The sequence below is a fragment of the Ochotona curzoniae genome, unplaced genomic scaffold (genome assembly GCF_017591425.1).
Source record: "Ochotona curzoniae isolate NIBS_2020 unplaced genomic scaffold, NIBS_Ocur_1.0 contig_591, whole genome shotgun sequence".
NCBI classification, from domain to species: Eukaryota; Metazoa; Chordata; class Mammalia; order Lagomorpha; family Ochotonidae; genus Ochotona; species Ochotona curzoniae.
The window spans coordinates 65,126-81,011 of NW_024466483.1; the positions used below are offsets into that span (position 1 = coordinate 65,126).

Consider the following 15,886-nt stretch of genomic DNA (forward strand, 5'->3'; position numbering starts at 1 on the left):
TTCCAGAACATTCTCTTTGTCATAGTGAATGCGTTGTCCATGTCTACACTTCACTGGTTGCAATATCTCATGTTCTTCAACGATCTACATGGTTTTACGTTTGCTTGAAGGTTTCTTTATTGAATTGCACATGGTGACACTGGGCTGTATTGATTCATGTAAAAATATCACAGCCTCGAAGAGCTGCTTTCAGCTGGAATAGTGAGTGGAAGGAAACTGCCACCACATCCACAGTGCACTTCCTGATTTGGCACAGTTTGCTCATATGCCTGAACAAATATTTCCTCTCTGGATAGCACATAGTTCCATCACCCCATAAGTTACTTCTGTATTATATCCAATCACCACGACCTTAGAACATGCAAGTAAACCTGTTCTTCCCTTTCTAAGTCATACTTCAAGCACATAGTTAGCTTCTTCATAAAAGCAAAAGCAAGAGCTAAGTTAGTTGAGGAAATCATATCAAGTTTAGACAACAGAAACCAGGTATCTGTTAGAAGACCTCATCATCTAATATCTATTTTTACTTAGAAAACAATCCTTGGTAGATAATTTATTCTTGCTTATATACAATCCTTAGGAAAGCAACTGGGTATGCAAAGGTTTCAGAAATGTAATCATGTAATCTGGAAAAGCTGTGTCTTTAAGTACCTGAGGACTTACATTACTGTACTTACAACAATAAAATGTAATTATGTCCTGAGTAATGCACAAGTGACCAAAAGACAAGCTTTAGAACAGCTTATTAATCAGTTTTAAAAAGGACCTGAGCGATAGTTGATTGGTTAAAGTCCTCATTGTGTACGCACTGGGATCCCGTATATGGTCACCGGTTCTAATCCCGGTGGCCCTGCTTCCTATCCAGCTCCCTGTTTGTGGCCTGGGAAAGCAATCGAGAACAGCTCAAAGACCTGGGACCCTGCACCCCTGTGGGAGACCTGGAAGAGCTCCTGACTCCTGGCTCAAGATTGGCTCAGCTCTAGCCATTGCATTCATTTGGGGAGTGAACCATTGGACCGAAGATCTTCCTCTCTGTCTCTCCTCCTCTGTGTCTTTCTGACTTGATAATAAAAATAAATAAACCTCTAAGAGGGTTTGGGGAGTGGTTGGCAGAATCCCAATGCCTATAACACTGTGCCACATAATGCATTTAATAATAATAATAATAATATAAAAGAGAAATAACTTTTAAAGTTAAATTTGAAATTTTGTTTTTGCCCCAAACATGGTCCTTATTGTAAGGAAAAAAGAACATAACATTCTCATACAAGAATCCTAGTATAGAGACAGAAAACAAACTAATGTTGTGTCTTTTGAACTTTCCCTGGCGCTATCAATCACATGTCACTGTACAACTATGTATATATAATGTTTTTCTTGCTGGGCCTACCAGATATTATGTGATCTTTTACCAGGATGCATGAAACGTGAACAATGAGTTGCATGCATTCGCAAGGTTTGACCCAATAAAACGGGACTTTCATTTCATTTTTTCAGATCCTGAAATGTATCCCTGTGGCTATACACTTGTGAGACCCAGAAAGAGCAAAGTGGCAGGTGCATAACTGCTGGACTGAAATGGCTGAAGTGCTAGGATTGTCCTCCATCAGGTGGCAACCAGGCCTCTGTGGCAAAGCTTGCCCAAGGCTCCAACATGAAAAGCCCTTTTGCAGATAGTTCCTACTCAGTCACTGATGGAGTTTACATCACTCCTCATTGAATGCAAAGATGCCACCATCATTTTCAATAGGTGATCTTCTTGATAAAGTGTCACTTGAATTAATGAACATGATTGTGTGTGTGTGTGTGTTAATCCAACACTAACTCTAAAACTTCCAAGATTCTCAAAATGAACATAACATGTTAGTATCCTGGGTAAAAACTTCTGAGTTGATACTCCAGTGTGCAGTAGAGGAGTTAGGAGAGTCCAAAGCAGGTTGTTTGTTCAGAGGTGTTTTGCTCGTCATGGACATTGGCAGGTGCACAGCCTCAGGACACAGTGATCCCCTGAGTTCTGAACACAAGGACCAGAGGCCAAGGCCTCACTGATGGGATGAACTGTGAAGCATCTCCCTTTGGACTTGTGTCTCCGTGTGGCTCCACAGACTTGCATACACTATCTACATGTGGAAGGCATACAGCAGGATTTGAGGTGGAAATGGGGGTGCCCTGCATCCTGCTTTAGCCTCCACAGAAACAGCTCAGAATGCGAACAAAAACCAGTTCCAATTCTCCTACTATCCGAAGGTGCTTGGGGCTTGAACCCTGTAATGGGTTGCTATACCATGCATTGCCTGTGGTGTTTCTGTGCCTAATCCTGAATGTTTGGGGCAGTTCCCAGGACAGACATCCCCAGTACTGCTATAAGCCATTGGGCTCCAGGATCGATGCTGATGGAGACCTGCTGCTGAGTGCCTTTTTCCCCCTTTACTACATGAAACCAGATTCAGCCAGGATCTCAGTTAATGCAAGGGAAAATCATGAGTCTCTTTCTGTCCTACAGATGCAGAGCAGTGCATCCAGTGCCCAGAGCTGGAGTACACAAACAAGGAGAGAACTCACTGCCTCCCCAAGCTGGTGACTTTCCTGGCCTTTGAGGATTCCCTGGGGATGGCTCTGGCCTGCATGGCTCTGACCCTCACTCTCCTCACTGTTATGGTGTTGGGGGTCTTTGTGAAGCACCAAGACACACCCATCGTCAAGGCCAATAACCGCAACCTCAGCTACATCCTGCTCATCTCACTCCTCCTCTGCTTCCTCTGCTCCTTCCTCTTCATTGGCCGTCCCAACACAGCCACCTGCCTCCTAAGACAAATCACATTTGCCCTGGTGTTCACAGTGGCTGTTTCTGCCGTGCTGGCCAAAACCATCACTGTGGTTCTGGCCTTCAAGGCCATGAAGCCTGGAAGGACCATGAGGCGATTGCTGGTGTCAGGAGCCCCAAACGCTGTCATTCCCATCTGCTTCCTCATCCAACTGACTCTCTGTGCCATCTGGCTGGCAACATCTCCTCCCTTTGTGGACACAGATGCATACTCTGAGCATGGACACATCATCCTCTTGTGCAACGAGGGCTCCATCACTGCCTTCTACTGTGTGCTGGGCTTCCTGGGCTCATTGGCCCTGGGCACCTTCACTGTGGCTTTCCTTGCCAGGAAGCTGCCTGACACGTTCAATGAAGCCAAGTTCCTGACGTTCAGCATGCTGGTGTTCTGCAGTGTGTGGGTGACCTTCCTGCCTGTGTACCAGAGCACCAAGGGGAAGGTGATGGTGGCCGTGGAGGTCTTCTCCATCTTGGCCTCTGGTGCTGGGCTCCTGGGCTGCATCTTTGCCCCCAAATGCTACATTATTCTCATAAAGCCCGAGAGGAATTTGTCGAAAAGCTTCAAGAAAACAACAGGTTCCAAGGGAGTTTGTCAGTTTTCTTAGGAGTTTTTGACTGAATTACATTCAGATGCGAAAAATAACAGGGGTGACTTTATCTCTTAATACTACTTGTGCAAAGTACAATTAGCCTAGCTGCTGCATAGAATGAACGTCCACCTCTGGCTCTGACCTGCTCTCTGATCTCTGTTTGGGTATCCTGGTTCCAAACCCATGAATTGGTTTGACTCCTATTGTTGGTTCTTGTCAGAACTCTGAAATAAATATTGCAATGGAGATATGTGATATAGAGTGGGAAGGGTCTCATTTTATCACGATCATCTGTGTCAGTCTCTCTCAAAATTAGTAATGGGATTTAGAAAAAATTTCTTGTTTGAGAAAAAAAACATTCATGATGTAAATCAAATCTGAAGTCATGTACCAGATACAATAGCCTGTCGCTTAATGTTACATGTTTTTTTCTGCGATGCCAGAGATTGAATTATTTTGGATTATTTACTAATGTGGGGTCAATATTGTATATTTGGTAAGTCAATTAATACTCACTGGTTTTATGGTCTGCACCCCTGGCTTGCTGAGTGTCAGTTTTTGGCCTACGGGCATTTTAAGGGATTTTCTTTTCCAGGATATAAATTTTGCTTAGTGATGCGAACACTGTATGAGCACCGTATGAACACTGGATTGGCCCAAAGCATCTTGATCAGTGCTGCCTTAACACTGTTCTAGAACATTCTCCTTATCACTTTGAATGGATTGTTCATGTCTACATCTTACTGATACCATAATTGTATGTTCTTTGCCCATACAGCCTTTTTGGCAATACCTCTGCTTTATAAGTTTTCTCTTCAATCGCACATGTGCACACCATGTTGTTTTGAATCATATTAAATGTCACATCCAGAATGAACAGGTTTAGGTTGACGCACGTGTGGCAGGCAACTATCGCCACACTCCTGGGGCATATCCCGATTTGGTACAGTTTGCTCATATGTTTGCATAAGAATCTCCTCTCTGTGGCCTGGATGTGGTTTCATTACTCCGTTAACAAACAACATACACTCTCCAATGCCCTCGGCCTCCGTGTATGCAACCAACCCTCTCCTTCACTTTCTAATTCATCACACTGCCCATTATTTGGCTTCTTCAAGGAACTAAGGACAAGAGCATATATTAATTAGATTAATGGGAGATATCAAATGAACTCTAGACAACAAGAAGTAGGTACAGCTTTCATTGTTACTATCTGGTTTTTTTTTACCCACAAAAAAATATTTGGTAGTTCTTACATTCCCAAGTACAATCAACCATTAGAAATACAATTGCAGTAGGCAGAGAGTTGCAATGATGTAACTATGAATTTTGCAAATGCCAAGTCTTCAAGCTTCTGAAGACTTACAGAACAGTTGTCTAAACAATGGAATATCACTTATGTCCTGTAGGATGCACATGTGAAGCAGAAGACAAGGTCTTCATCATATTCTATTAATTACCCTTAATCAGAAAGTTGAAATTTTGCAGTTGCTCACACTGATCCTCACAATCTCAAATGAAAATTATATTGTCATGTAAGCATTCAGGATGAAACAGAGAGTGAACCTGTGTGATTTTCTTTTTAACTTTACTTGAGTTATTAATAGCATGTAGATGTAGAACTGTGTGATTCCATATGTACAATCAGAATGGGCTTAGCACATAGTAGAAGGTATCTTTAGTCAAGACAGGTGAATTTTGAGCAGTTTATTGCATAGATTTATAAATATTGACCCAATAAAACTGAACTTTCATTTCACTTTTTAAACTCTGAAAACTACCCCTTTGGATAGGCGACCCACAGAAAAATCCAAGTGGCAAATCCATGCCTGTTGGACTGAATGGCTAGGATTCTCCTCCATCAAGTGTCAACAGGCTTGTGTGGAAAAGCTTGCTCAGAGCTCCTGCCACACTAACCTCTGCAGTTACTTCACACCCAGTCAGTGAGGGAGTTTACATCACCCCCCATTGATTGGATGGGTGACCCTACCATGACCGACACTTGATATTCTTGACAAAGCATCATATGAAATAATGAAACCGAGTGTGTGTGTGTGTGTATTAAACTTCCTAAGCTAACTCTTTCTAAAAGTTCTAAGCCTTTCAAATATACATATTTTCATCTGGACCCAGTGTACAAATGTTGACAGAGCTACTGTCCCTGCTTGCAGTGCGAGAAGAAGGAGAACCCAAACAAAGCAGGTGTTTTTAGAGGGGTTTTGCTCCTCATGATCAGTGGCAGGTTCAGAGTCTCAGCTCACAGCAATCCCCTGAGTTGCTGAAGGAAACACGAAGCAATGTAAAGTTGTAGAAGCCACAGCTGATCTGTTCACAAGGACATCAGGGCAAGGTGTCAGTGCTAGGGGTTCCACTGAAGGGTCTACCACTGGATTTGTGTCCCTGTGGGCTCAGTAAAATTGCATACACTATCTACCATTTCAACTTATTCAGCAATACTCCAAACAGTGGTGATCTACAGTCAGGTGGACTCTTGGAAGAAAATGCTCCAAGGTTCACAAGGAACCCAAGACCACAGGAGAATTCGCCCCACCCTGGGAATCTTACTGAGCCTTCTGCTTTCTTCTTTCACCTGACATACTTGCTCTCCAGTGCTGCTTGTATCTCAGTTTCCTTGGAAGTGGATGAAGGTAGAAGGCATATATGCAAATGAGAACATCCAACTGACAAGAAGAGGGTTGAATGCACTAAACAAGCTGCTGTAGCATCCTATCAGTGATTGTCATGTGCTCAAGTAGGAGGCATTCTGATCCTGTGCATAGAAACAATGAGGGACTGTTGAATCCATTGGGAATCCTCTATAATGTAGCTTAGAAGATGTCCTGAAGGGCCAGGTGTGGTAGCCTAGAGGATAAAGTCCTCGCCTTGTACAAGCTGGGATCCCATATGAATGCTGGTTCTAATCCCAACAGCCATACTTGCCATCCAGCTCCCTGCCTGTGGCCTGGGAAAGCAGTCAAGGACAGCCAAAAGCCTTGGAATCCTGCACCCATGTGTGAGAACTGAAAGAAGTTCCTGGTTCCTGGCTTCAGCTCAGCTCCAGCTGTTGTGGTCACTTGGGGAGTAAATCAGTAGACAGAAAATCTTCCTGTCTATCTCTTCTCCTCTCTGTATCTGACATTTCAACTAAAAATATATTTTACAAAATGTTTAAAAAGAATATGTCCCGAAGCATAGGCTGTAATGCTGAAAACCATCCTCCCTACAATAGGATAAAAATCAGTTTTGTCCACAAATAGAATTTTTTTCTAGATAACTTGCAAGCTGAATGGCCAAACTATATCCATTGGAAATGTGCACTGTGAATGAGCCTGAACTAACCCAGCTTGGAATGGTTCATTATGGCTAGAGTATTCAACATCCATTAAGACACAATTGCATCCCCAAATAAGTGGGAAGAAGAAATTTAAAGCAAAATCAGAAGATAAAGCTATGCATTGGCTCATGGACATACAAGTGTAGAATCAGTGTCATGTATGATTGAAGATCCGCTATACATGAATAAAGACATTCCAACATAGATTAATAATAAATATTTATTAAGATGCATTTAGTCAATCCAGTGTCTGCAACAGAGTAACATTATATCACAAACAGACTAGTGTCACTGGCAAAGGAATCACACATAACTTGTAGTAAACAAGCTGGGCTTACAAAACATAAAATCTGTGTGACTTGGTCATCATAGAAAATATGAACAATTACATTATTTGCACATGACAACTGAACAGATTGCAATTCAGTCTTTATATTTCATCTTCAATGGGGATATAAATGACATGAGTGTTGTAGCATTGATGGGCAATGCAATGTCACTGCATGACTTATTTTACTGAATATAAATGCTTTTTCAAATCTTCCTCACTTACTCTGAGATGGAGGCAAAGGAAAGCTATTGACAGAGACAGAGATGTCTTCCATTGTACACCACACATCTATGCATCGCAATGCCTCATCAGGGCTGTGACCACAACCAACAAGGAGCAAAATTTGTATCCTCACCTAGGCAACTGAGAACCAGGAAACATTAGCCTTTACCACTTCCTTCCAGGGACTCCAGGGGTCAGAATCTCAGACAAGGAGCAAGAGAACAAATGATGTCATTAACTCAGATTACTCAGCTAAATGCCATACACAAAAATTCTCTTAAGCAAATGATTCTACTTATTGATATTGATGGCGTGCATGTAAATTCAATAATGATTGTAGGGTCCTACCTCTCACAATATGACAGCAGGACAAGAAAAAAATATGTATTAGAATCTCCTAGAGCATGTTCTTTTCTTGAAACCTTCCAAACAATTCCTCTCAGGTCTTAGGAGATGATGTAGCACATGGCAAATGTGATTTGTCTTAGGAGGCAGGTGGCTGTGTTGGGACGGCCAATGAAGAGGAAGGAACAGAGGAAGTAGAGGAGGAGGGCTATGAACAGGATGTAGCTGAGGGTGCGGTTATTGGCCTTGACAATGGGTGTGTCTCGGTGCTTCACAAAGACCCTCAACACCATAACAGTGAGAAGAGTGAGGGCCAGAGCCATGCAGGCCAGAGTAGTACCCAGAGAATCCTCAAAGTCCAGGAATGTCAGGAGCTTGGGGGGTTCTCTCCCTGTTTGGGTACTCCTGCTCTGGGCACTGGACACACTGTTCTGCATCTGTAGGAAGAGATAGTTTCAGAGTGTCCATTTTGGAAATTCAGAATCATTCCCTGTTGTGAAATGGGTCAGCTCTGCAGTGTGCCTAAAATACGGATCAGTTGTGTTGTGTTCTAGGGCACAATAGAGCCTGTTTCTACTTTCTGACCTGGGCAGAGTGCTCATCTGCTGATGGGAAGAAACACATTCAAAAGACTTTAACAGACATGTGCTAAGGTAGGCTCATTCTGTGACCTGATGAGGAACCCTTGGACATGGGTGCTTCCAGCCTTCACCTCATCCATCCCTTTCAGTCTCCTTCATGTCAAGTCCTGTGTCACCATTGTGTATTGCCTAGGGACATCAACTTTGTAGGCTTCTCTCCCAGATGTAAGCAGAACCAAACACCTATGGCTACCTTACTAAAAACAATGCTCTCAATTTTCATATGGTAAATGACAGAACATGTGCATCCTCATTTAGCATCTTGATTCTCTTGAAAAACTTTTGTTCATTTTTCTATGTGATGCTGTGTTTTAGTTTATTGAATAAGTAAATGTTGGATTTGAACTTAGATATTTTAGTGGTGGGAGATCTGGGTCTTTTGTGATTTTCATCAAGTTACTGATGGAGAGATTCTATTTTTAAAGTTAAACAATATCGTTACTTTAACAGAATTCATTATACTCAACGTGCCCTTAGGTGTGTGATAATTCTTAAAATGTTATTCTCAATCCTCATGTAAATGTGATATTCACACAAGCAGAAACTATTCCAAATGTTTCTGACATGGAATGTAAAACGTGTTGTAATCCACTTCAACATACTCATGAGAAACTGGTGATTTTGTCACTTACATATCTTAGTTAGAGTGCATTGTATCTTCCTGCATCATTCAGATAAGGGCACTTCCGGCGGGAACTGATACCATAATGAATGAGTGCTGAGGCTGACATTACTCTAAGAAATGCCAGATAAATACAGAGGCAGCTACAATGAATCTAAATATATAGATTGCATGAACAAACGCATCTGTGCATTGAAAGCAATGGTGCAGTTGTTACACTCCCTGCAAACCTCTTCTAATTTCATTTATAAATAAAGCATTAGGAGAATAAAGCAATCAATTGGAAATTCTACATACTTTACCTGTCTGGTTGGACACTTCTCTCTCTGGACAGAACACACAGGTGTAGCAGCAGATGGGTTTTCCTTCTTGTGGCAAGATCCTGAATCCTGTACCACAGCTCTGGCTGCACACAAACTGAGGAGTCTGAAGGGGAAAGAGAAACCGTGGGCATGATTTGCTGCATTATCAGCCACTCCAAAGCATGACAATGTATTCACTGTCACAACATACATTTCATTTTCACATGAACATCACAACTGAATCCTCTCCCCCTGTATTGGAGGTGTTAACTATATATTCATTGCAGCATTGCATCATGGCCATTGCTGCTTCCATAAGCCTCTCTCAACTACAGCAACAGAACCTAGTAATATTCACCTCATAATTTTTTCAAACACCTCCATCCAGATCCAAAAAGAACCATACCTCCTTGAAGGCAGTAGGCCATTCTATCAGGTCTTCAAGGATGAGCAGCCCCTGCTCATGTGAAGTGGTATAGGAAAACACTCCAATTTTTTACTAGCAAGCTCAATCAAGCAGGAAAATTCAGAACATCCTGGATATCATAATGTGCAACGCCACGTCTTGGTTCACGCATGGCTACTTCATCTCCAGCACTGTTTCTGGAGTTTCCTCAGAACTGGGTGGAGCTGGAGGACAGGCAGAATTGGAGACAAGGAGAGTATCCAAGTTAGTTGTGGTAGAGCACAGGTGCTGAACAAGGCTTCTCTGTTGTGTTCACTATTCAGACTATCTTATGTGATACGGCATGCCTTTTCTCTGAATGCTCAAACATTTCCTGAGTTCAAATGAATTGAACTCCTGTGCCTCATTTGTAAGAAATGCCCTCTGTACTTTTGCAGGGAAGTGGGTCTAATAGGTCATAGTCCGTATCTTATTTCAAGAAACTCTATGCAATTCATTTCTATTCTCTCAAAAGTGTTTAATTACAACATTGACTACAGATAAACTTGGTGCTGTCGTATTGGGTCAATATTTGCAACAAAATGTAATGAATTGGAGAGCTCTGGACTGGTGGAAATACCCGAGTGAAACAGCAAATAGTTTCCCTGATTTTTAGAAACTGTACTGCAGTGAATATATACTATGAGGATAAAACTTAGGTAATGTATTGACCCATTATGTATGCCATGTAAATGACATTACCCTACTTCCCCTTAATAAGAACATTATCTGCAATCCCACACTTTGTGATATCAATATACAAGATTCCAGAAAAATTCACACATATATAGATATGGAATATCTATATATGATGAATCAGTCACACATATCAGAATTTTGAATTTTACACAGAAAAATTTTAAGGAAAATGAAAAATGGTTCGTCAACATCTCTGCGTATGTTGACTTTCCATAAAAGCAATACATTACTTTTTTACCTTTTAAACTTTATCCCATGTTGCATTGGACCTTTGGTAGCACTGAACTTACACTGGAACATTTTAAAAATAATACCAAATAACAAAAGAAATATTCAAAATCTGTACTGACTGATTTCTATAGCAAAGGCAGACAATTATTGGTGGAAATACAACTGATAAAATGAACCCTTCTTCCTTATACCTGATCCTGCTGACCTTAAAGTATAAGAAGTGTCATGGTGTTGTATTCCAAAGAAACACCAGCTGAGTACATCAAGTGGTCAGTGCCTGAGCTGATCTGAGGGAGGGTTACCTGCCAGAGAAGAATCATTGGTTGGGCTGCTTCTCCCAGAGATCCCAGCTCCATTTTCTCCATAAGAATAGCATGGAGTACATGGGCCACTGCATACACAGCATTGTAGACTAAATAGCTGGAGTCAGAGAGGGTCATCAGGTCAATGTATGGTGGAAGAAACTCCAAGGATGCATTTGGTGAGCAGTTTCCAATGCGTCCATAAAATGACCCTGCTGGTGAGCAGTCCAGATGCAAGAGCCATAATTTATTGAAGTAAAAGTCCTCTGGGAAGAGAGAAGGCTCCACTGTCTTGAGAAAATCTTTGAGGCCAGGGATCTCCTCCCTGTGGGGGGAAAATGAGAAGCCTCCATGCAAAGAGTGCAGCATGTGGTTTGTCTCATACACAACGATGTCCCACTTGGATGCCATCACCCACACTTTCCCCATGGTTAGAAAGAATTCCACTGAAATGTCCACAGTAATGAGGGCTCTTACATCACCATAGAGCATGTGCACATTTGCAGTTGAAGCTTGAATCCTGCTCATGAAAATCAAATCACTCTCTTGATACAGCCTCTTGGTGACAGGGAGTTTCACTGTCAGGGCCACACAGACTCCTCTCTTCAGCATCTCTGCTTGGATGTCCTGCAGGAACTGCTCTCCTTTCATGTCATCAGACACAAAGAGCGCCACCCATGTCCAGCCAAAATGCAGCAGCAGTGACAGCATTGCAATGCCCAGAGAGCTGTCACTGCTGGCCATCTGATAGAGGGATGGGAACTGATCCTGATCATTTAACATGGGATCAAAAGGGCCATAAGTCAGCTGAAAGCACAGAAAATCAAGATCAACTTCTATCTGAATTGGGTAAACAATCCGGATTTCACTGAAAACAATTATCCCAGGGTAGACCTGAGCCATTCAATACATAATGTAGAGGAAGAGTACAGTGGAAATGAAACAACCTACAGTTCTGGTCACAGAGAAGAGTATGGCTGGATGCTCATTTCTTCAGGTCAAGAAATACAATTTCCATTCATAGCTTTTATAGATACATCCATTTCTGCTTCCTCTTTGTGACCTGTGCTGAGACCAAGATCATGGTCTTTCCCTTGTCCTAGTGGATTGTCGTTGGTGGTGCAGAGTAGAAACTGATGGAATTGACTCTGAAACAGACAGGAAACTCTACTGTGTAATTCCCTGTATTTGGAGCTCACTGTTTGCTGCTGGAAATTAATGTTTCCATTTAAATATTTTCATTAAACCCTGTTTGGTCAGGGACAAAGCAATTTTCCAATGCAAATTTGCTTCTAATAACAAGGTAGGCTATGTCTGACAGACACATGTCTTAATTCTGGCTCATGTTGGGGTCCTTGGCGACATCTTTCTGAGATGCTAGATAGTTCACTGGAGGCAATAATGTTGACTTAATTAATTGGGTCATAGTGTTAACTGGCATGTGTTTCTGGATCTACACATTGGTCATGCTTGTGTGTATTTCAGAAGATGGGTGCTCCTTGTTTGCCTCTCTCCTTCTAAAACAAAGATGTGAGGATTGTGCATCTGAAACATGGATGGTATATGGTATGTTCTCTGAAATTGCTGAGAAAATCTGCCATTGTACTCAAGAATACTATTGCTCCAATATAATCTCAATACTTCCATGGGCTTGTGGGTTAATCTGTTGTTTTCCATGTCAGAGCACCCATTCCAATCCAGGCTAATCAGCTTCTGACCAGTTTCCTGCTAATATGTCCATCAAAGTAGTCATGTATGACTGAAGAACTAGACCTGTCCTGCTACGTTGGACAACTCAAGGGACACATGCCTCATGGCTGTGCCTGGATCAGAACTACCCGCTGTGGGACTGTGGGCATTAAACCAGTAGATCAAAGAACTCTCTGTGCATTTTCTTATCATCTCTCCATTTGGAGTTCCAACTAGACACATAAATGTATCTTTTAAAATATGACTTCACACCTTCAGAATCAATCTTTTCCAAAAAACAACCAGAAGTGGAAGTCTGTTTCCCCAGCACTAATAATTTGTGGTAGCACCTAAGACAATGTTCTCCTTCCACAGGATACATCAGCATGTCAGGCACATCATTTAGAAACTATCAGGTGTCAACATGAAACAGAAGTGGTAACCAGCACATGGAAGTAGCATAATTGGACACTAGGCAGGAATCTAGGCACACTCATTATTCACTGCTCTTTCCCCTATCCCATTCTGCTTGCACTAGGAATAATTATATCCCCCAAAATGCTTGAATCCTTCCCACATCACAGTCAGATGTGTGCACTGGGCCATCTTCATTCCAAAAGTGTTAGAAAGATTCAAACATGTCTCCTCCAGATTCAAAACTCACTGACCTGTGGGGTTTTGTGAGCTCCAAAAGGGTTCCAAACTCAATGGACAATGCTGAAGTGGCTCCAACAATGCTGGCCACCTGCACACCTTGTGTCTGGCAGGTGTAGTTAGGTAAAGTACCAGTGTTCCCAGTCAACCAGTGCAGGAGGCACCAGAAGGTGAACTGTTCACTGGGAAAGGCATTGTACCACTGGAATCCCAGGGTCAGGTTGGGGAGCAGGTAGGGATCCTTGTTGATCTCCTGGATGGCAAAGTAAAAGGCCAACACATATTGGTAGTTCTTCCACAGCCACCCAAACATGAGCCAACAACAGAGAGAAAGATCAGACCATGGAATTCAGAGCAATAGCATAGACTAGCCCTGAAGCAGCAACAGAAAGATGCAGGTGCCATTTTGTGCTGTAATAGCCCTGGCACAGGGAGTGGCTGAGAGGAAGGTTGCCAGAGCTGCAGCGCATGTCAGAGTGGCCTTTGGACCCCTCTGAAGGAAGTGGTTCCAGCATTCATGACCCTTCACTAATTCTCCAGGGAAAGCTCAAGGTGCTCAAACAGGAGACAAAGGCAAGAGCAAGCTTTCTGTTGTCAGTGATCTTTGGGGTCACTTCAAAACCACCTGACTCATTGGCACTCTAAAATCACAGGACACATGCCTCTGTAAACAGCTGCACCTGGGCTGTTTCCCACTGGTCTTGCTGCAATCCCCCACCTTAAAGCTTCACTTGATCAGACCAGTTGTACTACTTCTCATTCACTTTGAGACAGCAGCATTTGATTGACAAACTCTTGGTTACATCATGCAGGGTGTTCACTTAGTTTGATTTATTCACTTTTCTGTACTGAATTCTCAACTAGCATGTCATCATTTACTCTTGCATCGTTCTTCCTTTTCCTGCATGTCTTATAATATTGATTAATGTAAAAAACCATTATCACATTCTCACAGATATCATTCTAAGATTATGAACAAATTCTTTCCTACCCTCAATCTGCCCCATTGTTTGTTCCTTTTAATGTTTGATATACCATGGTTTCAATTGAATTTACAATCGTACCATGTGTTTTAATTGAAAATATGACTTCCTGGAATGTAAGAATGGCTCTCACACTTGATATGCCTAAGAGAACGGACGGTCTGATATTTCATTATGGATTCTTGGCTATAGTTTCCTGAAACATCTCCTGGATTTGTCTAATTTACTAAATATGCTCCATCATCTGAAAGATAATACATGTATTTATGTTAAGCAATGATACGAATATAATATATTCATATAACCAGTCCTTAAGTTGCACTGAAATTTACATTTTAGTTCCACCAAAAATTATGGTGCTTTTTGGTTGGTTTCTTCAATAAGATTTTTTCTGTCTTTTTGTCCAGACTTATAGATGATAGGATCTCTAATGACAGTGCTTTGCTTTTAGTGATGCAGCATTTCATGATCCTGTCACACAATATCTTACATTTATATATTTGCAATTTGAAATGCTATCGTATGCTTTCAGTAAATGGTAGTATTCGATAAACACTTAAACACATTCGTTTTTCAGATTCTGTACAGGATTCTCTGAAGAAAAAATCAATCTGGCCTGGAGATTCAGCCCACCCATCAGCTTCAACTTGATTAATAGAATTATAAATCTGAGTTATTGAGATACTATTTCCTTTTCCATCATGTGGTCCTACTAATTTACATTATTTGTTTGAATTGCACGTTTCTTGTTCCCGGGGTTCTTTTTAGCTCTTGCTACCAGCTGGAGGCTCACCACCTTCACTCCTTTTTCCTAAAGGCTAAGTTGGAAGAGGTTAACCTGTACTTCTGCATAGTCATTCTTGGAGTCAATCACCATTTCCTACACAGAAGCACACATAGATAGGAAGATATTTGAGAAAAACACACCAAATGTTGCTGCAAACTGAACATAGAGAAAGCATGTAAGCTCTCACTTTGGGTCACTTCATGCCAAGTGTCCATCACAGGCAAGAACACAGAGCCATAGGCACATTGGTTGTCCCATGGCAATGGAAGACAGTGAGACACTGAGAAAGACTGTGGGGGTTTGGGGAAGGATGAGAAAAATCTACAGGTTATCAGCAATGATTTGGTAGTTATTCAAGAATCTTGATTAAAGACTATCTCATTACTCACTACTTCATCCCTAATACCTCAATCTGAGAGCTTTGTGAAACTTATCAAACTAAATTCATCACCAGGCTGCTGTGGTCACACTAAGTAAATATCATATCTAGTGCCCAACATGGATTCAATGAGTGTGGCTTATAGCTGAGCTCCAGAACTTGGAGGGAGGTACACTCACTGCACTGGAGTCAAACTCCAGGACAATTTATCAATCAGGATCCATATGGCGTAGATGAGTTTGAAGCACGTGCCATTCTGGAGTGTTACAGCACGTGAAGGCTATTAGATCTGCACAAGATAACATAGCCAGACACTTTTGTGACTGAGGTATGAAAGCAGAGAGCAAAGTCTTGTCTCTGTGTGGCACGGCCTGAAGAATCTCACACAGAGAACATGAGCAAGGCAGGTCCTCACTGATTCCCATATGGCACAGCTAAGAGGAGAGATTCCTTCACCCTCACAAGAGAGGAAGACTCAAGCAGACAGTGAGAAAGAACAAGGAGAG

General features: G+C 41.9%; 1 protein-coding gene across 1 annotated transcript in view; it reads left to right on the forward strand.

Moving 5' to 3' along the window:
• The window catches only part of LOC121162905 (vomeronasal type-2 receptor 26-like), a gene marked incomplete at its 5' end in the record, with an annotated part of 64,626 nt that extends 61,197 nt beyond the window's left edge, over window positions 1–3,429 (forward strand). Inside the window, one exon of the mRNA XM_040990135.1 lies at window positions 2,504–3,429. Coding sequence (XP_040846069.1) covers window positions 2,504–3,429 — 926 coding nt within the window. The remainder of the gene's footprint in view (window positions 1–2,503) is intronic.
• Between the last annotated feature and the right edge of the window lie 12,457 nt (window positions 3,430–15,886).